Source organism: Neolamprologus brichardi, chromosome 3 (assembly GCF_056152115.1).
Source record: "Neolamprologus brichardi isolate AB-2024 chromosome 3, ASM5615211v1, whole genome shotgun sequence".
NCBI lineage: Eukaryota > Metazoa > Chordata > Actinopteri > Cichliformes > Cichlidae > Neolamprologus > Neolamprologus brichardi.
The window spans coordinates 41,129,503-41,156,579 of record NC_142106.1 but is presented as its reverse complement, the minus strand read 5'-3'; the positions used below and the strand labels follow the sequence as shown (position 1 = coordinate 41,156,579).

General features: G+C 40.3%; 1 protein-coding gene across 2 annotated transcripts in view; it reads left to right on the top strand.

Moving 5' to 3' along the window:
* Positions 1–27,077, top strand: part of pcxb (pyruvate carboxylase b) — a 285,541-nt gene that overhangs the window by 215,121 nt on the left and 43,343 nt on the right. For both annotated transcript variants that reach the window (XM_087837657.1, XM_087837656.1), the window contains exons 13-16: positions 15,170–15,314; positions 15,926–16,015; positions 21,103–21,324; positions 26,716–26,872. In XM_087837657.1, the coding sequence (XP_087693783.1) occupies positions 15,170–15,314; positions 15,926–16,015; positions 21,103–21,324; positions 26,716–26,872 (614 nt within the window). The remainder of the gene's footprint in view (positions 1–15,169; positions 15,315–15,925; positions 16,016–21,102; positions 21,325–26,715; positions 26,873–27,077) is intronic.

Below are 27,077 nucleotides of genomic sequence, written 5' to 3'. Positions count from 1 at the left end.
TCTTTCAGGTTACTCCACTGAGAGAGTACTGAAACATGCTTGACTTGACTCGTATGCAGCAGTGACAGATCCCTTACTATAATCTGTAATTATCGGACACAAGTGGACAGATCAGGTAAACGGCTAACATGTTAATAAATTGTAATATCTCAAAAAATCTGTGTTTCTTAGGCCAGCTTGAAATACCTGCGTTGACTGCCTTATCAGTGCACCCACTGCCAATCCAGTCAATTCAAGATGCTTGTATCTTTTCTTCCAGGTCAACAAATATGCCACCACATATATTGTGGATTTCACATACTTGTACTTAATGCACTTATTAAATAAGTTTAGGATTTTTTTGTAAATCAGCTACTGCTTTCTGCTTGTGATTCACACTGAAAATTGTGAGACACAGTGACTAAATATACGCAGCACTGAAACCCACAAACGAGTGCGCTCATTGAGCACCACTGTGCACAAACATGACATAATCACCAGTGTGGTAAATGCTTCTGTTCACACACACAAGTGTTGCACATACATCCAGAGAACATCCGTGACTGAATGCACACCTTCACCTACAGATTGAAATGATCGTGCAATACCACAACACACAAACGGACTCTGTGGCCAACACGGCATTGGTGTTAGACGCACACACCTCTCACAAGGCTAAATGAAACGCGCACACAGAAACCTGCATGGCACACTTGCTCAGCTGTGATGTGAGGGTAAATGGTGTAGAGGTTTAGATCGAAGGGCAAGATCCCCTCTATTTGTCTCAATCTGGGGATAATGAGAGAGAAGGACAGACCCATACACACACACACACACACACACAGTTGCACAAACACACAGTCGCACAACATCATCTTCTAATTTTGCTCTGGAGCCGTTTGCATGTCATTTTTCTTTTATTCATTTCACCTGCATTAGTAATAGTGTCTCCAAATGATTTCCAAGTTGCTGCTGGTCGACAGTTTACCAGCAATGAGCCGCAGTAAATGCAGTGTGAGGGAGGAAAAACATGCTGGTCCTCATTTGTTTATATTGCTTCATGCGTACAAACCTGACAAATGCACTCAGACGTACAGGCACAGGACAGAAATGACTTCAGGGACGAATTGGTGGGAGAAAAGAATCGCACATTCAAGCTGAATATTTCCAAGAGTGTGTTGCCTTAATGAAGTGTGCTGCTGCAGTTTACAAGTGGAAATTACAAACAGTGGTTAAGAGGCAACTATTAACTTCGTGTGTGCGGGGGAACTACACAAATGGGTCTGTACAGAAATGCAGCGAGCTGTTAGAAAAGGCTGTTAAATGTCAAAATACAAAGCTGGGAGGTGCAAATGAAAATAATGCAAATGAGATTTTGTTTGTTGATTGTTTCCCCTGAAATAAGCCGCAGTTTCTTGGCATTAGTTCTGTCTTAGAAACGTAGGCGTGTGTGTGTGTGTCTGAGTGTATTGGGAATCATTTGTGAACCCCTTGGACTCATTAAATGCTGCGTGATTGTCTCCTATGTCACAGTTGTAGGCAAACGCCATCTAAAATAGGAACACAACAGTAGACTTTTCATGTCTTTACTGAACACACGCCGTAATTACCCAGCGCTGGCTGGATAAGGTCATCTCTTCAATTAAATGACTCTCAGCACTTCATCAGCATCAGCCACAACATAAGATGTCTCCTGTAGATGTTTGCACTGAACCTTGGAAGAGTTTTAGATGATTCTCCCTACAAAACAAGTTGGAGTTCATCAGTATTTCTGGGACGTCTTGAACAGTCCGCCGGAGGTCATGCCACAGCATCTGAATTCGTTTGGGGTCACAACTCTTACTTAGCCATTCCAAAACATGAACTTTATTTTTTTTTTAATATATCAACTATTCTGTTCAGCTAAGCCGCTGCTCGACACTCTCCTGTAGTAGCTGCTGTGATTTGGAATCCATTGTTCTCTCAATGGTGGGAAGACATCCAGGCCCCAAGCTGTGGTACTCCCTGTACCTCTGTTAGTGTGCAGCACAGCCTTTTCCCCCACAAAGAAATTGTGTATTTGTGTCTAAAAGTCGTCTCCACAGTGTGGTGGTTTACACATTCGCCTAACGAGCAAAAGATCCCCGGGTTGATCCATGTAGGTGGGTTTGTGTCAGGGAGTGCATCTGGTGTATGTATAAATAAATAGAAATAAAATAAATACTATTAATAAAGAAATCTGCTAAATCATATATGTGCAGCTACCCACTGTGGCAGGTCTTTGTGAAAAAGAGCAGCCAAAAGTGTTATTTTTGTCAGAAAGCTGGACTTTGATAAGTATTGTAACTTAAGAGTGCTCGAGTGTGTTCTTGGAGAAATGGGTTTTCTTCGAGGCATCATTTACCTTTTTACACATTTTACAAGGTCTCTCGCTGTTACCATTTAGTTCTTTTAACCTGTTTGAGGATTGCACATTGTTCTCTTTGTGTAGGATGCCCCCTCCTAGGGAGAATACCAATAGCAGCCTAATTTCCTTCCTTTGTAGACAATTTGTCTAAATGTGGATTGATGGACATTCAAGTCGTTAGAAATGCTTTGTAGCTTTCTCCCAGCGCTTCTATGTCCTAAGGTCCCATGGAAGTTGTTGTGATTGAGGCATGATTCACACTATTGAGTGGTTTGGTTTTTTTTGTTTGTTTTGTTTTTGTTTTTTTTTTCCCCCAGTTGAATTCAACAGTTTTCTAGAACGTGTGAAAACGTGTTACAGCTCAGAGGATTTAAAACTGTCTCTGTGTGTCATCAGAGGATCTGTACAATCCTGCATTGGTAATCACAGGAATGAGGTACACAAGTCAAAAGGACAGAGGCTCAACCAGATGTTGGAATTTTGCCATTCACCACCGGTCGTCATAGTGATCAGCAGCAGTCATAACCTGAGTGTTCTATAGTTTTTTTTTTTCCATTTTTCTTTTTTCCTGTTTATTCAGATCATAGTTTGGTCCATGCATGGCGTAGATAAATCATAAGTAGTGAGGTGGAAGTAATGATAAGTCATTACTTCTATTGGATTTATATAACCACATGTTAACCACAGCGTACAGTAACAATGTTCCATTTATAGTTATCACATTGTGGCACAAAATCACTAAAGTATTAAGAAAAATCATGTTAAATTGTTCACGTATAGTGGTCACTACAGTGGGCAGCTATTCAAAGGCTGTTTTCTTGTGTTTGTGTCAGTGTTGATGGTGTACTTGCAGATAAACAACAACATTGGACACTGATGTGTCACTCGATACCAAATTCATAAGTCAAAACATATGTTGTCCACTTAAGTGGACATGTTAAAAAACTCTTTGAAAAGTACATGTTTTAAAAAAATTAAGTTCAAAAATCTTTTTTCATTCCAAAAGATGAATAAAAATACATAAGAAAAAAATCCTGATAGAGGTTGTCATAATTCATGCATGAAAGGGTTACTGCTCTTATTTTTGTGCTACTTGGGTTAACGCTGTGATTTACACCTGTGGCTGGTAAATGTACTGCACCAGTCCTAGTGTCTACAGGGCATGGCTACATTATTATTACAGTCTTAGTTTGTGAGATGATGACATTTCGGCCTTTGGTATTCCCATGTTTTAGTGGTAAAGCTCTCCTTTTTAGATCTTTTAAAATCGTAAACAATGTAGATGTGCTCACCAAAGAATGAAGCACTGAGGGTTTCTTTGTGACTCGGTGAACGCCTCATCAAGATAATAAACTGAAGGAAAAATGCAGTAAAGCCTCCAGTACAGAGTCAAAGTTATATTAAGATATTTACATTTTTTAAACTCATTTTTTAAATATCGAAGCTAAAACTGCACATAACTTCTGATTATGAGAATATATCACCGTTGTTGTTTACATGGGCTCTACCTCAGCCGCATTACAGGATTAATCACATTATGATTGGTTTATTGGCTGTGCAAGTAAACATTACTAATAGACTTTTCTCACAGTAGGACATTTTGATTTGTTAAATGCTTGTGTAACTAATAACGTTAATAAATGTCTGCACAGAGTTTAGCTCTGCCACTGCCAGAGCCCTGTTGTTGTTCCTGCTGGCTCACTAGCACAGCTAAATAAAACAGATCCGTGTTTCACCTGTGCCTCCCCTGCTGTTCAGGCTAATAAAAGTCTGTAACTTTGCGAGTTACTGCTTCCAGAAAGCCATTTCAGAACCGCGGTCAGTGCACATGAGCTGTACACACAGTCTGATAACAACACACACACCTGTGTGTGTGTAGTCACAGGAACTAAAGGAAGAGGAAGGAGCTCTAATTTAAAAAAAACTGAAGACCCAAATGTCAAAACCTATAAATACTAACTAGAAAATCCAGCAACCATGATAAGGCTATAAAAATATTCAAATGAATAATGTGTGATGTTCTGTGCTGAGGAAAAACTAGACTGTTATAGTACATTCTGTAAATAAGAGGCGGCTGTTAGTCATTTGCTGTTCTGGGCTCCCCTAGTCCCTCAAAATAGAGACTATGAATGTTGTAGCATTAGAGGCAGCATGCTGAGCAGTAGATGAAGAGGAAGGACTAAATATGGGCTTGACTGTTGAGTCAAAAATTTCCATTTTGGTTTGCTTTTTATTTTAAAATAAAAGCCCTGCTCTGACAGCTTAATATTTATTAGTGCAGAAACTCGATGACTCACTATCACTACTGACAGTAGTCATCAATACATGTCCACATGAAATGAGAGGCATTACTCCCAGCAGTACAATACTGAGACTTCTTTGGGATAGGGGAGACGCATATTGCTTTACTTTGATCTCTAGAAAGCGACGTGCGACTCATTGAATCCTGCTTTCCGTGCTCTTGCTGTCTTAGTCTGTCGCTGTAATTATAACACATCGTCTGTTGTTATGGAAGTTGATGAAGCGGTGGGATAGTAATGACACCAAACACATGACTGCTTAATTGGGGTTCCACGAAGTGCACAATAAATTGTGGGCCTAACTAGTTATTTCTCATTCAATTATATGTATGCGTTTCCTGGCATACTTGGAACTGCTTTCTAAGAATGTACTCGGATTTCTATGATTAATTGTTATCAGTTACCTTGGAGACACTCGTGAGTCACTTGATGGATACTTTGTAGTCTGGACATCTTGAATCTGACGTGGAAATGGGTTTGAAGTGATACAATGTATCACCTGAGTGTTCAGTCATTACTCACTAATTAGACTGTTAACGGTGGTTCAGTGTTCATTTCTTTAGGATTTGAAATTGAAGGTCACAACTTAATAACTTCAATACTGTTGCAAACAAGTATCCAATCAGATATGAGGGAAGTATAATCTGTGTACATATCATTTTTCAGGAAATTCCTAGCACTAATTTAATGTTTTATACATGTAAACCTAAAAGTTGTAAAAAAAAAAAAAAAAATTGTATTTTGTTGATGTAAGTGTTCATTGTAGCATTTTTCTGTAAATGAGTGGTAACTGCTGCTTTTAATATTGACTGAGTGGAATTCAAATGGGCAATTATTTCAAATGTTGCTTTGATGTAATGAAATGATGGTTAAGTGAAGTAAAAACATTTTGTTTCAGGTTTTCCTTAACAAGACACATTTGGGTGTTATGCAGCCCTGGGACTGCACACGCAGAAGTCTCACAGCAAGACTTCAAATTTAATGTTTCAGTCTGACATTTGGGAAGAATTACAAAAACTTTAATCTGTCCAAGCGTGCTGTGAACTTGTTCATTATAAACACGTTAACATTCGGGGCACAGCGTCGAAGCCTTCTGAGCTGGTACTAGAGAAGATGTTAAATTACACATCAACCTTAAAAGAAAGGCTACATCTCGCTTCTGACAGGTCAACAAGATTCACCAACAGAAGTCTACCAACAGAGCTACCATCAGAAGGTGCTTTCATCAAAACCCCAGTGCCTGAAGCTACTGGCTGTAATCTAAAATAGTGGACAAAAATGATTCAGCATGTATATCCAAATTAAATTCATCACACTGCCAGTAGTTTAGAGGCTGAAAGTGCTTCTCACCCTGTTAAGATAATCTGCTCTTTGGTTCAGCTTTCATGCCTGCAGGGGCCAAGAGCTCGGAGCCTAAACTTCAATACAGCTGCGAACCCAATGATAGAATCCTAAAGTCATTAAAGGCAATTCTTTTAACACAATCACTCTTAGCGTTACTGTGTTAAAAGGTCCTGACGTAGTTATGCTGGCTACTGTAGATGCTCTGCTGGCTCTAATTTAAAACAACTGTCATATAAAATTAGTAGGCACCATTGTTGTGTATGGAACTGAGGTTGCCAAATAAACACAAGTATAGCAGTTACTGAGTTTTTGCAGTACAATATCTATTTACACTTTACCTTTAGCCATATAGGCTCCAATTCTGCTACTGCTGGCTCCCTATGTGATACGGTTTGTAATGAGTTTTATTGAGCTAGGATCCCAGGGTGAAACTATGAATTTCTGATGTTTTCTACAGGCACTAAAAGCTCCCTGCTGCTTTATGTTATATCAAAACTCTCGGAAGGGGCCGCGGTTCAGTGGACAGGAGTGTTTGAGGGGAGCTGTTAATTTTTATAAACATTAAATTGACATAAGAGGTGTATGTATACATTTTTTGTCATTTTAGTTAGGGCTGCCTTTTTTTCCTTCTCTGTTTGAAGGGATCATGAGATAATCATTCCCACATTCAAGTATAATTAACACAAAAGGCCAGACACCTGCTAGCAGAGTCTGAGACAACATGCCCTGTGGGTTTGAAGTACATCATGAGTCTTTTGGTGCGTCACAGAGTGCTTAAGGATTCCCAAAATACCACTAAGCGGCAATCTGTTTTAATAAACTTGCATCTCAGAGTGTCTGAAAGAGTTTAAGAAATCATTCTTTTAGCCAGTTCAGCACTTCATTTTTTTATACCGGATGAGCCACGCTGCTTAAGGAAAACACACCAGATATTATTTATAATTCTTGGCGAATATGGTTTTCCCTGGTGGTCGTGAATTGGTCATCCTGCATGATTACTTTAGGAATGTTTCAAAACTCATTATGTGTAGGAAATTGGTGATGTCCAGATGCATTCACTGGGTTGTTTTGTGTGCGTTATTAGCTTTTGTTGTATCAGCCTTCACCATCTCATCTGTTTAGGCCTGTAATTTCCTGCATTTCCCAGAATCACTATTACTGTCCCTCAAAAAAGAAAAAGGGAAACAAATAGCTGTAAATTTGCTGTGATTGATGTGCAAGTTTGTAAATATCGAGCTAACTGATAAGCTCGTGTTTTGATAGTAATTCATCCTCTGTGTGGGCTTGAACACTGTCACAGAACACAACTTAGGCAGCGTATTGTCGTCTGCAGAAGTTATCACTTGGATTTTAAACTTGTTGTTTATGCCACTGTAGGGAGATCCTAAGAACAAAAGTGCAATAGCTCTTACCCAATTTTGTCCAGGATGCCTGTGATTTCAGCACCACGGATAGCTGCAGTTTCAGTCTCAGAGAGGCAGCCAACACACTGTATTAGGAATGAGTTGAAAATAAACCAGGACTGCATGTGTCAGATCCATCTGTAAGCTTTAGATTACTTTTCCTCCTCCTTTTGCGTAGTTCTATGAAGTGTTCAGCCGCTTCATAAAGCCTCAGGTACACAAATGATCACAGATGCCCACGGAAAACTTTAATCCTAGAAATAACCATTCTCTATCTGTTTATTTATTCATATTTTGGTAGATTCCCCCCCATACCCCATGGGCTGATTTACCATGCAGATATTTCTGTCGTCATCTCCTCCTGTGACTGCAAAGTAAAGATTGCTCTACCGTGAAGTGGTGATAGGGTTTATTACTGGAAAGATCGCCAATCAGACTTTTTATTTCACTGAGGAAAGAGCCTCATAGCAAATGTCAAATGCAGATTCTAGATTTAATTTGTAGATATGGCCATGAAAAGGGTCATGAACAAATTTGTTAGCTTGACAGGGGTGAGGAGTGTGTGTGTGACGGCAGAGTGCTCCTTTTTTCTTTAATATTTTTGGAGGATATTTCAGGGCTGTAAAAGATGCTGGATTTGGATAAGGATGCTTGGCCTGATGAACATTTACTGATTACTTTTAGCACGAAGACAAGATGTGAGAAATAGGATGGATGTAAAGAGGAAATGGAGGGCAGAGCATTAAGGCATCGCTATTGAGTTAAAGAAGTAGAGGGGGGGAGGGCATGGACACAGAATGTGCCCATCAGTGTGGACTTAATGACAAGAATAAGAGCTAACACATGCATCTGACCTTTTACACACCAGTCAGAATATGTCATCAGCAGCACGGGGAGTTTCTGGTAGCACTTTTCTCCCCTTTCATCCACCTGCATGTAACTGTAACTGTAAATATTTGCTTAATGTCGTGGGTCCTTGTTGGATTCTTTAAAAGCCAGAGCTCTGTGTGTGTGTTTTGTTTGTCTTGACAGCTTGAGTAAATCTGTAGCGCGTGTGTGTGTGGGGTCCTCTTCGTGTCTGTGTAAGCGTGCACGTCGACTCCTCGAGGGTGTGTGTGTTGATCTTGTTTATGTGTCCAGGCCAGTGGTTAAGGCATGACGGATGGGGATAGGGGAGACAGAGGAGGAGAGGAGAGGAAAGACGAATGACCTGACAGCTCCCCTATTCAACTCCTAATCACTGCATGAGCATGGAGGCTGTCTATGATGGGAGGAGCCGGTGTACGCGTTGGGAGAAGACAGAGATGAGGTGTCTGTGTTGTGCATTTGGTTGAAATGCAGAGTGCAGTTTTAAATTTTTAAAAGTCTGCACCAGTAGTGTCTTTGATACTTTGTCGTTGCAGTTTTTGCATAAATTTCCTCAGTTTGTCACAAAACATGAACAGATTTACTCTGAAGGTCTTACTGCTGTCTACTTTATGTAAAAGACAAAATATTTGGCAAGTTTTCCAAAGTAGGAAACATTATGCGGTGTGAAATATTTATAGCGTAATGGTGTCGGCTCAGTTGTGTTTTTAAAAAGCAGGTTTGTAGTCTGTATTTAGAGATGCCCATAGTCTGTTCACAAGAAGGTCTTTTTTTTTTTTTTTTTTTTTGCTTGTGTCCCTGCCTCAAAACTGAATTTCACAGAGCTAAATCTTGACTTTATAGCTGGAATTTGAAAACAAATGCATGCTGATTAAGGGACTCAGTGGAGCAAGTGACATTTCAAATTTGTGGCTTCAATTAGACAAGTGTGCCATATTTATCGCATCTCTGTGGATGCTTCGGCTTGTAGTTGTGGTGATCTGTGACTAATGCAAAGAGGAGTGCCTCAAAACAAGAAGCTAACTAGCGAATGAGCTTTGTAGTTTGCATTTAACTGGCATTTTTGTTTGTTTGGATACAGCGCTGCACTGTTTCTTTAGTTGTTTAAACTTGTATTGATTTATTTAGTGAGTTAACACATGACGTTTGCCACCCGGAGGCTCTTTTAAATTCATCTGTCTGAAGAACTAATGAGCTCATCCACACTTCATAAGAGTCGCCACTCCTTCTAGATGAGTTGGTCATTTAATACAACTTAGACACAATGATCACCAAATGCGTCTTAACCCAAAGTGGGCTGAAGGTCAGAATTATCATTTTACTGGAATTAACTTGTGTATTTGGATCCTGAGCTGGATGAGCAGCTATGTCACTGGTTTCATGTTGCAGGTAAATGCCTCGGAGGCAGAGTAACCTTTCTGCTTTGTCTTAGTTCTTCAAGCGAATGTCAAGCCAGTTTTATTTATGTAGCACATTTAAAACAACAGAAGTTGACCCATTGTGGTTTCCAGGCAAACTCATTTACATTCCCAGGCCTCCAACAAAACCAATTTTCAAAACACAAACCTCACATGGCCAAACAACACTGTTAAAAATGAAAACAGAGTAAAAACTACAAGAATGGTAGAAATATAATAAAATAGTATTTAAAAACTATAAAAAGGAGTCAAAAATCAGATAATTTTTAAATGAGATTTTACATCAGAAACACCAGCTAAAATTCACAGTGGACCAAACCTTGTGGCACCTCAGACTTGATGAAAACAAACAGAAAATAGGTTGTTGGGGTTTTTGTTTGTTATCTGATACCGATGATGTGCAGCCAACGTAGGGATTAAAAAAACATATGGTACTTAAATTTGACATTTCACAGGTAGCCAATTTATCTAAAACCGGAGTGGGTCGCTGTGCCAGCTAGAAGTCAAGCAGCTGCATTTTGAATCTTCGGTGTTATAATGTTCAACTAAGATGTGATAAAAGCACGGATGAATGTTTAAGTCCTTTAGAGACCAAATTAGCTTTCATTTAGCAATAGATCGTAGTTAGTAAAGCTGCCCTTTATAACACTGATTTAATTGTTAAAAATCAATGAGCTATCCATTAAAAACACCAAATTTTAAATGGAATTTGAACATAAGTGGATAAAGTGCCTCAGTGAGGATATTTGTGGAGCTTAAGGGGGACCAAATAAAATATTTTTCAGTTCTAGTTGAAGTTTTTTCCCCATCCAGGTTTTTGGATGATTCACTGTCTCTTTGTTGGAGTCCTTGTCAAGTAGATAAAACTAAGTGTCATCCACATAGCAGCGATATGAGTTTCTGAATGATGGTGATGCGGTGGGTCATTGTATAATTACATTTGAACAGGACCTAAACTGGGTCCTTGAGGGATGCCACATTTATTAGACCTAGAGATGAAGAATGGTTTCTTGTCTTTCAGATGCAGGAAAACCAGTGTGAAACGTGACTCTGCAAAACAGCTTTGTGCTCCAGATTTTTTTAAAATGTCAGTAGTGTCAAATAGCTGCACTGAGATCCAGCAAGACCAGAAGGGTGACAGGAACCAGAATCAACAGATAAAATGATATCACTTTACACATTTAACAGAGCAGGTTTTATACTTTGCAGGTGTCTGTTTCAATTGGTATTTTAGCAAACGCATAATACAGCAGACGTCTCTTGCAACCTGTTGGATTTTTTGTTTCACCCAGAAATTGATGTCAGCATAACTAATTCTCAGTTTGCTAATATGATTAAAATATTTTAAAAATCATATAAAAAAAAACATCTAGGGAATCAGTGAGGAAATGGCAAAGAGCTGGCTCTATCTCGGGTGTTCGTTGCAGGAGTATAAGGCAACAGGACAGCTATGTCTAAGTAGATTACTGTCTGTTTACTTTAGGCCTGAATATAAACAAGGCAATAACACAAGTAGACATGTGACTCCCAAAAATATGATTTTTACCATGATGGTGAAAATATGTCAGCTTCAAATTGCACTCAGAATATGATCTGATCTGTGAAAACACCTTTGCATTATTGTCACTGATTCTTTCTCCATCTATGTGTAAATACAATCCCTTCTGTGTGACCCCCCTGCTATTTTACAGTTATAAATTATTTATAGGATATAAATAAGGAGCAGTCTGGACTGTAACACTGTAACACCTGCATTTTTTTTTCCCCCTCACTCCACCTACTCACCTGCTAGTGAAAAATGACATCCAATCTTGGTGCAGACAGATTGCAGACAACGAGAATGCATAAACTAGCAGGTGATACGATTTATTTTCCTCCCTGAGATATCCAGACTGCATTTTACCGTCACGTCTAAATTATATTATTATATCTGGATTAACATATGGCTCCTCCTCATTCATTATGAAGCAAATAATTGCAAGAAAGGTACATTGCCATATTTTCTCCAAAAATCTAAGTTAAATTGGTAATAACTGAACGTTATGTTTAGCCTACGGAAAAGTGTTGCAAAGTGGTGATGGAGCTGACTTGTGTGCAGTTGTGTCAACAGGCTGGGACGTCAATACTTAGCTCACAATGCTGCTTTGACAATCACCGGTAAAGCTGATTGCAACAAGAGTAATAACGACGGGCTGTGAGCAGAGTAGCAATAAAACAGACACTCTTGTGGTGATAAACAAAGTGCTCAAAGGGTAAAAGTTGGGAGAGAACACAGCCAGATGTCATCTTTTGCCGGGGGGGAAAGTGCCTGTTATTTAGTATGTAGCCAAAAAAAAGGCAGGGATTTCTTTTTTGGTTTTTCCTCAGGAGGCATGTATGTGAGAGTTTAAGTATTCAGAGGGAGCCTGAATTCAACATGAATTCAGCTCTACAGTACACGTGTTCACTAAAAACTAATACTGTACTCAAAGGTGTGTGTGTGTGTATGTGCTAAAGAATATGCAAAGCATTTGGGAACTCAAGCCACTATCATCACTTGCAGGAAAGCGTGTGAGCACTCATGTTTTGCATGCTGTGCACATAGCTCTGAAAGCTGGAGCTCAGCGGTTGTGTCAGGGCATCCAAATCAGGAAGGGGCCTCTGAGTGTTTGTGAGAGATATTACTGAGATGAAGACGTGTTGAAAAGGAGACAAAGTGGTAGGTAGGGAGAGCCCAAGTGTTTGTGTGTTTTGTCCTTTTTTTTTTTTTTTTTTTTGAGTGTGCATTAAAAATCATTAAGGGAAATGGAGTGAAGGGACTGCTTGTGCATCTGTGTGTGTGTGTGTGAGTGAGTGTGATGGCCACAGGCATACTGAGCAGCCTCATAATGAACACATTGATCTAGTACAGCAGAGAGGAAAAGGACGACCCTCCATGCATTAATAGTGACGTTAATCTTCTCCATTATTTCCGAGTCTTTCATTAGATACGACCGTTGGTGTTATTTCTCTCGTGTCTCTGCCTCGTCACATTTCTTTTTTATTTAAACTTTTTGATTGCACCCTCCTCCTATTACGTTTGTTTACACGTATAAATAATAGATGTGGATGTCGAGAAAATATTCTAAACTTGTCCAGGTGAAACAAAAATATCCCAAGGCCCTTTACTTAAAAAAAAAAAAAAAAAAGACGACTCCTGTGTACTAATAAAATGCTGCTTGTCATAAACTGATAATCTTAGTTTCAGAGTGAAAGTAATAATTGGGAAAAGTTTATTGCGCTTTTTTGGCCAAAATTGGATGACATGTTTGGAACAGAAAATGAAGATACAAATAGATGGCCAGTGAGACTGACTGGAAACTGAGGAAAATGTTTCTCTGCCCTTTTAAAGTAAATCAAGATTAGACAAACCTCGCAGGTGTGGAGTTGGTTTTAGGTAGATTCGTGTCACAGTCACAAGTGTTACTAAACCGCCTAGATGTGAGTTCCTCCTGTTTTACCTTTCTGCTAAGCCGCTACTGATGGTAGCATCGTAACGTACCGTCTGCACAAAGTGAACCCTTTAATGGCGTGAAACACATCGCTTCTTTAGCTAATATGTTTTGTTTTTAATCAAACGCACTGGGTTTGCCAGTCTTCATTTGGCTGGCCTGTAGCTTTGATTTTAATCCAATAAAAATGTATTACATAACCATATCCAGCTTTCACAAAGCTGCTTGGAGACTAGTATGTGAGGCAGCAGCATATGATCTAGTTTAATGCAGTTATTGTTGGCAGATTCTGTAAATGGAAGAGGGGGAAAAAAAGCTCCACAGGTTTTTGAAGTCTTACTGCAGCGATAGCATTGGGCGAAAATCCCTTTTTGTTTTGGTCCACAGCTTGTAGCCCAAGGCTTGGCAGTGCAGCACAGCCATGTGAATCCTACAGCTCTTGTCGCTTTTGCTCTCCAGCTCCTCTCCCAGTAGTAGACGGCTAAGACTGCAGTGTCATCTTGTGTTTGTGCCCGTATCCCTCGGAAAACAAACCCTCTTTTCCCCTCACTAGGGATGTGATCAATGGGCAAATGTGGAGTTTTCCCTCAATTTCACTTTGTATTTTGAAAGAACTAATAGTCTCATTCATATAATTATTTAAAAAAAAACTAGTCTTTGCTTTTTCTCTTGCATTCAACTCCATTTTGTTTTTGCCTTTTATTAGTATGACTAGCATGAGCGTTATATGCCCAGGCACATTGATCTCTCTCCTACATCCCTCCTCTCTCAGCACTGCATGTGGGGCATGCATCTGTGTGTGTTTATTCCCCAACTGCTTTCTCCCAATTACATGATTTCTGAGTAATTGTGCTGTTGCAATCATTTGAAGTCAATCTGGTTTTGACTGCCATCCAAATGCCCAAATTATGGTTGTTTGTTAGGTCAATTGGGTCCATATGTGGGTTACGTTTAATGGGGGAATGTTTAAAGGTAGTTTGTCTACGTGTGTGTGAGACGGAGACATTCATCTATAAACTGCAGAGATAACTGAGTGGATCGGACATTTATGGGCTCAAGTTTCGTCACACAGAATACTGAGGTGGTCCTCTGGGGTTCAGTGTGCGTGTGTTGGTTCTGTATACTTGTGTGGATGAGGTTTTCTTTTTAAATGTCACTTAAGAGTCCACATCGGGCCGCATGCAAAGACACTTTTGACGGACTTGGAGAAATAATCTTTCACACAGTTTATACCCCACCGCCCTTCCTTTGGGACATTAAACCGTGATAAACACGTTTTAAAGCTGCTTCAAGAATATATTAACGCATACTTTCACTCAGTCCCTCCAACTCTGCTCTTTTGTGCTTTTCTTTCTACTAATCGCTCTCCTATTCCTCCCCCCACGTCACTCTCTGTGGCTCCTACAACAATTCAAAGCAGTCTAGTCACATTAAGTCAGGCTTGCAACAGAGGAGGGAAAAACAGGCAACAAATCAAGTAATGAAATCAACTCCAACAATTAAATATTTCTCCTGTATGTTCTCCCTTGTTCACGCTCCCTCTCTTGGCTAATTTAAAGAGCTTAATTGGCGCTGTAATACTTTGGAGGCAGGCAAACACCAGCAACAGAAATAAAATGTAATTAGTTTTACAGTTGACTTTTCTCCCTGTTCCTCACACACGTGTGCTTATCTATTGAAGCTGGGACTGTTTGAAGTACTGCGTTATTAAAATTTTGAGTTTTTTATGACATTACAACTTGTTTACTGATGTGAAGGTAGCGCGTATGCTTTGTATCCTTAACTGTTTAACACTGAGCTCTTACTCGAGACGCTTTCTTTAAAAAAGCTGGAGCTTTTGTTTTTTTCTTCAAGCGATTAAATTGCAGAACAGAGCGGCAGCATGATTGTGGTCTTGACTCGCTTGCTTTCATATACTGTGTGTGAGTTTGTGAAAACGAAGCCTTTGTTAAAAACTAAGCCTTTTTACTGACACGTTCTCCTTTTTTCTCTCCATCTCTAGACCAACATCCCGTTCCTCCAGAACGTTCTGTCCAACCACCAGTTCCTGCACTCCACAGTGGACACCCAGTTCATTGATGAGAACCAGGAGCTCTTCAACCTCAAACCCACTCAGAACCGAGCCCAGAAACTACTGCACTACCTTGGTCAGTGCAGAAACGATACATTGTAACACTTAAAGGTGGAAAACAAATCAATTTACATGATCCATACTGACTGAGCACTGTCACCATTGATTGTTGGGCTTAGGTTTATTGTAGCACTTCTCCACAACGCTAAGCTTATCTAAGACGAGGCTATTAAGAAAGATTAATAGCTTGGCAACAAAATATATCGAGCAGAGCTGCTTGTTTCTGTAGCTACTAAGAGTTGGGAAAATGATAACATTTCAGGTGCTAAAGACCTTTAGATTAGGTGCTACTCTATGAAGGAGGTCCAACTTACTGATAAGACCAGTAAAATTAAATATTCTTATCTCAGGCTTTCACCAAACCTTGGGTTTAAAAAGACAAAGCTCAATTCTGTGTAAAAGGGAGATAACCTGGATGTCTAATGTGCAGAAAACCTCTCGCACACAAATGTAGGAGAACACATGTGACACACAAGTCCTATAATCCATACTGGCCTTCAGGCTTATAATAACCTTCATTGACTTTTTTCCCGCCCTTTTATTTTGGACCCTCTTGTTTTTCGGGTTTGCTGGATGTCTTCTAGGGTCCATCTGATTTGTATTCTCTATTTTTATGCTCGTATCCAGGTCATGTGATGGTGAATGGACCAACAACACCCATCCCAGTCAAAGCTAAGCCCTCCTCCACGGACCCCGTCGTTCCTCCCGTCACCATGGGTACGTCAGTCAAAAGCAGTTTCACCAGTCATTGCACACAGTTTTCCCTCATAAATTATTCAGTAAACTCCGATGGCAGCTCCCCCTCCCAGTCAAAAATCAATAACACATTGTCCCAAACCGGAAAAGCATTTGGCTTAATGAAGCTTGGGCCTGAGGTTCAGTCAACAAAAAGACAGGTTGTGACCCACAAGACGAGTGTCCAGGACTGTTATCATAAAAATATCAAAATGCATCATCCCACATTGAATTTATCACATTTGGACTCATTTAGCAAGGTACTGCCACAGCAAGTGTCACAGGTTCCTCTTTCTCCTGGGGCAGCGTTGCTAAAAATGTAAACACTTGTGTATCCATAGGGCACTTTGGATAAAAGCACCCGCCGAATGACGAATGGTCTGTCGAACGCTCTGATAGCTGTAGGCGGAAAGGCCTTCCTAAATGGCTCCGTTTAGCACTTGGGGAGGTAAAGGGTTTTAGCCCAGAGTGCTCTGCTGAGCTGTGAGTACAGTCGGGGAGAGGTGTAGCTCATTGTTTCTGAAAGCAGAAGTTCTTCGCTTCTCACCCCGCTGTGCACGACTCCCTTGTTAGTCTTAAAGGAAAGGCCAAGGGCCAAGCTGGGCTCTTTGATGAGCTGCTTTGGGTCTCTGGAGTGAAGCCACCCCCTTCCCCCCTCAAGGCTAACTACAGTGTTAAAGTACATTTTGTGAAGTACAAACAAAGCTGTTTAAATATGTATTTTTAAAGTTACGTGTTCTTAGTTTTACTCCTAAATATGTTTTAAAGTTATTGAAACAAAGGACTTATGCGGATTAATCTCGTCTCCGGGTCATTTTGCAGTGGTTTGCTTTTTCTCCTTTCTCACTTCTCTGTCAGGTGTAAATGTGTTCCATGCACAAACCGCATGAATTTATGCAGCTGTTCCCTTTTGACAGCAACGAAATAGTCAGCCGTAATAATCTGACATGTTTATCAGCCCCCCGTTCTGCCTCAGCACATACCCCAGCATGCCTAGTAAACATGAATTTATAGCAAAATAATGTGAATATTACGAATCATAATGAGGCATAACTAATCAAATCTGACATCTAAAACCCGTGCACAGTGGAACGGAATGGAGCAGAATAGGAGCGAATGATCTGCGGCGTTTGTGCACGTCTGAGTGTGCATTTCCCCATGCATGCCCTCCACTGTTTTCATTTATGCTAATTTTCTGTTGAAGGCCATCATTGCCTGTCTCTTGTTGCAGGAGAGCACACACACATGCACATGTGCATTAAATCACACAAACCGACATATGCTGCACCAAATGCTGCAGACAGTCCCTTTGTGTACACACGCTGCACATACCTACTGTAAGCAGCTGATGAGGTAGGTGCATGCAGCACAGAGGCATACCTAAAGCCTAGTAATGAGATTTGTAATGTGCTTATATCCTTTCTTTCATTCAACAGAGGGATTGAGAGAAGAGAGGGATTAGGCCTGTATTATCACACTCTGTGGAGAGAGGGATGGAGGGAGGGACAGGGCTATGGAAGGAGAAAGGGGTTATGAAAGGAGGACAGAAGGCTCGGGCAGCATATAATCCCTGTATATGGAGAAAACGGTCAAACGGGTGTGGTGACAGGTGAGACGCAGATAAATTGATCACGATATTGGCGCGAAGGGACAATGGGGAAGATATTTAAAGGATTATTGCTATGTAACGCTCTCTGATAAGAGAAAAGCAAAGGTCAGTCACATTGGGATATCTCAATTTCACGTTTAATGATAAGCAGTAAGCAATTTGGGACCCACCACACTGAGGAAAGATGGGATGAAAAGTATTCCTGAAAGACATGGCGAGGGTGTTCTGACAGAGCCTGTTAAGTACTCAGAGGCCATTATTTTCTAATTAGGATTTGTAGTCTGAAACGTTCCTTCTGAAGGCTGATTGCTGGTGGTTCATCCATGTTGCAGAAGTACACCTTGTTCCAATTATTATCTGGATTTATTTAATGGAGGACATCTAGAGGTTAATGACCAGATGCCCGCTCTAGGTAGGATGACTAATAAAAATGACAGACTATTTTCAAACTCCCCATCGTGTACTGTTTTTAAATTTTTGGAATAAAGTGTAGAAGTAGTTTGTTGTACAATATTGTGTTATAGTATACAGAAAAAAACAGAAACATGGACTTAAATCCTGAAAATCCCCTTTTTGTTTTCCTCTGCTTGTTTGGTTATAAAAACAGGTTAAAAAAAATTCAAACAAAAATGGCTTTTGCTGTTTTTGCTTCTGTTTTAGAGCATTATAATTGGTCTTTGTGAAATTTGAAGATACCGTAGGTGTTGTGTATATTGCAAAGTAACTTTATTCACTGGCCATGCAGCTGGTTTTAGGTTGGAAAAATGCTTTTCCTGAACTTCCAGTCAAGTTTTTAACCAGGCTGTGTACTTATGAATTATTTATAGACAATAATTTGACAGTTACAGCATACCTGACTTCAGTAAAGCACTAATTAGTAGTCCCACCAGATCTGTCAATTAAAATGTTCCGAAACACAAACAAACACACACAACAGATTTTTTTGTAGAGAGATGTCAACTTGGAACAAAGGTATGGCATACTGGTTTTATTTTAATTAGCTAATAGTGATGCTCGGGGCACTGCAGCTCAGTCTTATCGGGTCATATTAGCTGCTGTTGTAGAGCAGGAGAGGAATATAAAGGGTGTTGTGTATGAAATAACATCAGCCTGAGCAACGGTGAAGGCAAGAAAGCTGGGAACCAGGAGTGAGGTGTTTTCAGTGCAGATGACTGTGTGCAAATTGGTCAAAATCAAGCACAGCAACCTGGGAATTGTATCTCTCTAATAGTTTTTGCACTCCTGTGTGTGTGTGTGTGTGTGTGTGTGTGTGTGTGTGTGTGTGTGTGTGTGTGTGTGTGTGTGTGTGTGTGTGTGTGTGTGTGTGTGTGTGTGTGTGTACGCGCGCAAAATCTACTCCAGAGCCAAATGTTTTCTAGGAAACTGTGGCATGCATAGGCGCATGCATAGGCTCTGCAGTCCCAGAGCACACGCCCTCATTTTCTCACTGTTCTTGAGATGCGAGGACGTCACAGGTGGTTAAAAACAAAGTTTCTAAGATTTCATTTTTTGTGACAAATGCAACTTTGACAATGAACCATCCAGGCTCCCTCATACAAAGATCTTGATCAGTTCAAACGTCTGTTTTCTGCTTCAGCAGCATGACTTCACAGAGCTCATCTACTCTGCCAGTGTGAGCTCATTTTGTGTTTCTACGTTAATGTGTTGCTGTGTGTGTGAACAAATGTATTTGTGCTGCTGTGTGTGCATGTGTGCGTTGCCCATTTTACTTGTGCAGGCAGAGACAATTATAGCACAGATCATTTGTTTTCGGGGATGAGGTACAACAATAAAAGGTCAAGAGCAAGGATTCAACTACAGAGAGAGTGAGAGAAGCAAGGTTGGAGGACATCTAAGCTGGCAGAAAGTACCTCATTAACTAGTGTTTTTGATTGATGATTGTGCACAGCACGGCAAAAATAGGTCCAAATTGTGCTTCCAGTATTTTAATACCTTGGGTTGCGCCTGTGTTTAATTGCAAAGCAAAGAGGAAAGAGAAAGATTAGGATAGAAGGTGTTATAGCAGCGTAGAGCCAGGGCTATGTGATGTTTGTTTTGAGGACCACTAAGCTGTAATAAACTGGAAATGTCAGCATTTGTCTGGGGGATTCCACATCCATTTTTATCTCCTTGTGGATGTTTTTAGCAGTTGCGTTATGTTTCAATGCTGTATGTGACATTGTATTCTTGTGAGCTAACCAGAAACACTTAAACACTGCCTGCATGTCCAGCAGTCATCATCTCGGGTCCCCCTGGGATTAGACCCTGCAAGATTTAAAAAGCACTCTTAATGGATGTGATGCTGTTTTCCTGTTAAGAGTTCCTCTGTTAGCTGGAATTTCTGTCCCCCGAAAGAGTGAAATATCTCAGTTAATAGATGAGTCGCCATCAAAGTCATTGGTGGTACCAAGAGAAGTATACAAACCAAAATTAACCTCAAACTCATTTATGAACACATACTAATTACAAACTGTTAGATGCTCACAAACAAACCTCAGGCACTAAACATGGTACACGATGTACTTGTTAAACATTTATAGCTATTTAGCAAGTATATTGTGACAGGGAGACACGGTACAGCCTGTACAGGCTGCAAGTCAGGGCTAAATATTGACTGCATTGTCAAATTTGCAAAAGCAGAATTTGCTTTTTTGATCCGAGACCTTAAATCAGGGGCACATTCCAGAAAACGAAGGACTGAGGAGGAGGAGACGTGACGGGCAAACTAGGAACCATCCTAGAAGTTAACTCTAAGCTGGCAACATGTTGTACTAAGCTCTGTCACTTCTCTTTTACTTAAGGTAGCATCTTAATTTCTATATAAAACCATAGCCATAGGAATCACTGTCAGCAAGAGCAAACCATTTTCTCAAATTGGTGGGTGGTGTGTCTAATAAGCCAGCTGCTGAGCTTATATTCATGACGACTTTTATAGCTGATCTCCTGAGCTGTGGGTGATAGGCGCAGCATTGAGAGATGGTATTACCTCATTAGTAGACGTTATGACAACTGCCAGTCCTGCTAATGGCACAACTTAAGAGAAAACTCCATGTTCATAAAGTACATGTGCAAACTGTTTACTTGTTAAACGGGTGTAAATCCGTTAACTTGCCACATACTGTCTGTTTTTTAAAGTCGATACACAAACACTAAAAAGGGGTGCTTACACATTGTGTCTTTACCCTGTTTGAATCAAATGAAACCCTCTTTGCTCTGCACTGCTATAAGTGCAACCCTGTATTGTGTAAATAATTGTTTTTTTACATTTTTCATTATATATATCCATTTTCAGTTCATAGAAGTATTTGCACAACCTTGTGTGGTGGAATAAAAAAAAATCCTCAAACATCTGATTAATATTCATCACATAGAGCTATATTACCATTAAAGCTTTTCCTTTTGCTTTCTCTTCAGTGTTGCTCTCCTCATTAACGTGCTCTTTCCCTTTCCCCACCATCAGGTGACCCTCCTGTAGGTTTCCGTGACGTGCTGTTGCGTGATGGTCCTGAAGGATTTGCCAAGGCTGTCCGTGCCCACAAAGGCCTCCTGCTGATGGACACCACATTCAGGGACGCTCACCAGTCTCTCCTGGCTACCAGGGTTCGGACCCATGACCTGAAGAAGATCTCGCCGTTTGTCAGCCACAACTTTAGCAACCTTTTTAGCTTGGAGAACTGGGGAGGTAAGCTTCCTGGTCGTCACGTTACGATAAACTCGTCCACTTTTGTTGCCCTTTTCGCCCCTAAAATTTCCTTTGTATGACGCTGAATGAAGTTAAAAATAACTGAGCTGTAATGTTTGATCTCCCATAGGCAGTAGTGTTTTGCTGGCTATCTGGTTAATCAAATCCTTTCGAGATGCTATTTTATTGCATCTCGTCATCAGTGCCTCTCCTTTCTATTCTCCCCGCACTCCTGCTGTGATCGTCATTCATTGCATCTCTTACGTTTTCTGGTTTGACCTGTGAAACTTGTGTCACTGAAAACAATCTAATTCTTCCACCTGTTCTTCCAAAACTGAGTCCCCAGCAAGTTCCCTCAATAGACAGTGATTGTACCTTTTGCCTACTCTTCAATGAATAGAGAAAATCACACGTTATTGAAACTTCTTGAAGCGTGCGCAGTCCAATAGTGTCCCTGTATAATATGCAATTACTCTGAAATTGAAGCAAAAATGCGAGCAGCATGTTTGAACAGCTGCCTACATGACCAATTATCAGCACTTCTTGATAATGGTCCTGTGTGAAGGGCAATTGTTATGAACTGGTTTCAAAGAGTTCATTCATCCCCCCGCGCCCCGTTAGAACACTTAGGGCACGCACATTCACAGGAAGGATATGCCCAGAGAAGCTCTCGAGGTTGAATCATTTAATTTAATGCTAAATTATATAGAAAACGACTGATTGAGGAGATCAGAAGAACAGAGAAGTAAACAACAAATGCTTTTCGCTATTTCAGGTCCTGTTTTAGTGGCCGGTTGGCTAAATGCTGGTGGAAAAAAAAGACATGAAAGAGTCTCTGGTGAAAACTCTTTGGAGTTATAAACCCTTTCTGAGATTAAATTCCTCTTGGAAACTGATCATGGTGCACCAGTTAAGGGAAAAGCAATATATTTCATTACTGTGGGAGAGCACTTTGAGCTGATCTCACATTAAGCAACTGTCTACTTACTTCATGTTTGGACAGATAAAAAGGCTATAGCAAAAGTCAATTATTGAGTAGATATTTCAATAAAAAGGGCTTAAATGCTTCCTGGCTTCCATCACCCAGAATATTGTGGTGTTATTATGAGACTGACCGAAGAAAGAGGATATAAATTCAGTTTGGGTGTGTTTGAGCGGCGCGTTAAAGCAAATCTTTAAACAGACTCTGGAAGCTTGTAGCAAACTTGGTTTTTCACTGTGAAGCAAATGGTTGAATAGGTGCCAGAGAAGCCTCCTGTCTGCATGCGTCTCATTACACGGTGAAGCTGCTCTTGTTAAGGCTCTTTTTTTTTCTTTATTTAATGTCATTTTTCTGTATTTGGCAACACAAAGTACATCCACGTTTCCAGCATAGGCTGTATAAAAATGTTTTTGAGCATCATTTGCAAACAGCTTTGCTTCTGATGATCCCAACACTATAATGCGGTCTGTTTCTCACTGTGGTTGTGCACAGCCTCGTGGGGCAGTTGTCAAGCCTTTCAGAAGCTCTGGTAAATCCTTTTTTTAGAAATGGCTTGGACACGTCTGCACAGAACGTTTCGTGTTCCAGAAATGAGGACGATGTCAAACAGTCGAAAAGAGAAAAGACACGGCGTGCTCTGAGGCCATTTTTATGGTCAAACATCGAAGAGAACATCCTTTTTCTGAGCAGACAGTTATTGTGGGCTTTAAAAGTCTAAAACATTGACCCATTGGACTGTTTCAAAGCAAGCTGAAGAGTGGAAAGTCTTTGTATAGGTTGAATAGTGTGATGTACATTTAAAAAAAGGCCTGGCTACAGCAGTGGCAATTCAAACAATATAGTAAGATCATATAAAGATAGCATTTCCATGATTCTTAAAGGTAGAGTGTGTAATTATGTCTTCCATAAATTAATGCATTCTCATAAATTTAGAATAAATCAGTTAAAAAGGTGCACACAGCACTAAATCCCAACAACAGTTGGCTCTATTATAAGGTAAAGCCCCTACAATAATACAGAGTAAAACGGAATAAACCCCAACAATCAGATGACCCCCTTTGAGGAAGTGCTTTGGCGACAGTGGGAAGGAAAAACACCCTTTTTAACAGGAAGAAACCTCAAACAGAACCACGCTCAGGGAGCGATAACCATCTGCCACAACAGGTTGGGGGTGAGGGGAAGAAGACAGGACACGCAAGGGGAAGCAAGTGAAGAAGACTCGTATCGGACTCAGTTCCAGAGTAAATAGACGCAGTTAAAACCGTAGATTAATCTGGTATGTGAACTGAAGCCAGTTTTTTCCTAAGAGAACAGCGAATACGTCTGACTTTGTCCCCTCTTTTTTGACTAGCAGTGGGAGTCGGCTTCTGACATCTTGTCATTCAAACCTCGTAAAGTTTAAACAGTTTTTTGTTGTCTAAAGAAGTTGGAGAAATTGAATGTATTCTTACCGTCTCCCATTTTTACAACTGTAATAGTAGATCGCTGAAGTCGGACGTTGAATGTGGGCTGGGAAAGTTTACACAACTGTCAATACGCTGATATTATGAGCTGAGGAGCATAAGATTGATTTCTCTCTGTTAAGAAAACTTTTGGCAATCACGTGAATTGGAAGAGAAAGGTAATCTGCTAGTGGGTCCTCTTGAGGCCTCAGTGCTTCCTGCGTGATATGGTTATGAGTCAGAGAAAACTGCACGGTACTTTCTCATAATTATTTAAACACTTAAAGGCAGATTTCATCCTAAAAAGAGACACTCCCCTGAAAGCTTCCTGTAACTTCAGAGTGTCTTCTCCATATTAATAATTTAATGTTGATTAAGCCAGTTTTGCAGTAACGACACAGCGTTTAGAGCATAATGAAGAATCTGCCACCAAATATTTTGACACAAGATGTTCAGTTTGGTGCTTTTGCTCGAGAGTGGTCAGTGTTGGTTTCAAACCCAACATCGGGATCTTTATTTTATTTTATTTTTTATTTATTCATTTATTTTTTTCCCACAGCTTTTCGTTTGAATGCCTCTAAAAATGTGAAACCTCAAAACAAACCTTAAATTCCAGTGATATTTTACTGAGAATTAAGCGACGACTCTATAACCACTTTCGACCACAGCGCTCCTTTTTCGTAGTCCGTCTCATCTTTTCCCATCGAAGCCTTTTTCTGATTTGGGGCGTCGATGCCATCCTTTATATGTGCGAGAGGAAAGCAGCAGTAAGACGGCAGCTAGGTGAAAGCTTTCAGGATAGTATACTCTACCCACCCGTTCATGAAAGGGCGGAGACTTCCCAGGACACAGCAGTACAACAAAATACAAATGACTACAGATGGCAATAACAATCCTGTTTTAGCTAAAGTGGTCCTGACTGAAAAGATCTCTGAGGTCACATAACACTTTATAGAAGCAAGTCACTCACAGGCCAAGTAGTGCGTGCCAAGATGAGTGAATTTCTCTTCAGATAAAATATACTGCACCTTTTTCATCCTCGCTGTTTTTAAAATCCAGTTCCCAGACTGACTAGTTGCCAGCCTTGTTTCCTCACCTCATATTGATTTAGGGTGGAAAACAAATTGGACTACGTGCAGTTAAAAGGTTGGCTCTAGCACCCACTGTCCCACAGCGGCCGCTTGTAAAAGTATCTCTAAACAGCTCCTCGTAAATCACTTAATAACCACTGGAGAAATGACGACCAGGCCTGCCTTAAGAAGGCGTCCCTGTACAGTGCACTTTTGTTAGAGAGATCAGAGGTGGAAAATATTACTCATCTATGCTAAAGAGAGACGATCGTGTGAATATTGAATTCTCTTACCCTTACTTAATGTCCCTATGTAGGAATGTTTTTGTTTTTTTTATACAGTGGTCTTAGATGGAGAATATTGCTTTCACATGTTTCAGCTGCTTAGAGGCAGAATGAATCATTGAAGAGATTAAGCCTGTGAAAGCCCTTTGAGGATTAAGTCCTTTCCTGATATAGCGTTCCTCCCCACACCAGCAAAGATGCAGTAAAATGAACTGGGTCACATAATGCGTCTATATGGTTTCCTCAACTATTTTACACTTGGGAAATTTATCAGATGGGGACACAAAAAAGTAGATCAATTGCTCTATGCCATCACGCTGCTATTTGGATCTTGTTCATTACACAAGCAGTTGTGTAATTAAGCGTCTCGCAGGTTTTTGGGGATGCAAGCAGTTTGTCGGTACGAGCAGGAGAGACTTGACTGCACAAGGGTGGCTCGACCAAACTACAGTAACAAAGTGGAATCTCAGAGGACCTAAAAACTGAATCAATGTTACATTAACGCCGTATTGTGCACACAGGCAAAAACGATAAATGCTGACATTGGTTTATGTAACGCAGTAATTCACATAGATATTAATCATCCTATTAATCATGTATCGTTGGATCTATTGGTATTTGAACAATGGTACTTTTTTTTCCTTTGTATGCCACCACAGTGGATTTTAAATCAGACAATGAAGTGATTGAAGTGCAGACTTTAAGCTTTAATTCAGGGTACTGTAGTACTACAAGAATTTTGATAGAGGGCTTTTTTCTATCTTTGATTTATTTATTTGTTTTTGGGGCACACATTCAACTCTGAATGAAAGCTGCCTCTCTTTCCAAAAAACAACCCAAAACAGGCAGGCTGCAACATTTTCCTGCCTAACGTCCTGCGCGTGAGACCAGCTGTCAGTCTTCATTTGCGTTATCAAATTATCAGAGTACATTCTGCCGTCCCAGATGAATTGCTCACCCAGCATCATGTTTTGCTATCTCACGTGTAATAAAACATTCATACTAGTATGTTTAACATCAGACAGGATTGCTTGAAGTCATTTCCGCTCCAAGCTATTGGTTTAAAAGATGCTGACATTGGTTAAAATCCCCCCATCCCAAATCGCTTTAAAAATTATGAAGAGGAGGGTTTTTCCTTGGCAATCCTTACATCTTAGAGTAAGGAACAAGCACTTATACTTGGTATTCTCGCCGTGTCTAAACATATGAGTGTTCAGAAAATGAAATTTAATGATGACAGTGTTGGATCAGCAGAATATCACTGGAGGCTTCAATATTTCTGGCTGATATGATAAACGGGTATGAGATTCGCTAATCTACTCCCCCAGTAAGGGAAATGAGAGGATTGCTATCTCTCCTTTTTGCGTCTACCACTGCAACATTTCTTAGATTTTTAAAGTGACTTTAAAAAAAATGAATGCTTTTGAATGAACAGTATGTGAAGCTATCATCGGATATTTCATCTGAGCAGCCATTACTGTTTTAAATCTGCATGTGTTTGTGGGTAATGGGAGAAGTTTGAAATATAATTTTTTTGATTTTGAGATCAAAGTGGTGAAAGATGAGACTGGAGATGAGAGCTGACGTAAAGTGTAACCCGTGCGTGTCTGTAGGTGCTACCTTTGACGTGGCCATGCGATTCCTATCGGAGTGTCCCTGGAAGAGGCTGCAGGAGCTGAGAGCTTTGATCCCAAATGTCCCGTTTCAGATGCTACTGAGAGGAGCCAACGCCGTGGGCTACACCAACTACCCTGACAACGCGGTCTTTAAGTGAGTGACACGCGCACATTTTCAAATCATTCAGGTTTACTATGAATATGTGTATTCTGAATCCAAATATGTCCATTAATCCAGTGATGAATGCCCCGACATGCACGCATGTCCACCTTAAGTTGCATTGTCAAAGAGATCTAATGACTATTACAAACCACTGGTGTAGTTTTCAGTATTCAGAGTAAAGTCAGTATCCGGTCAT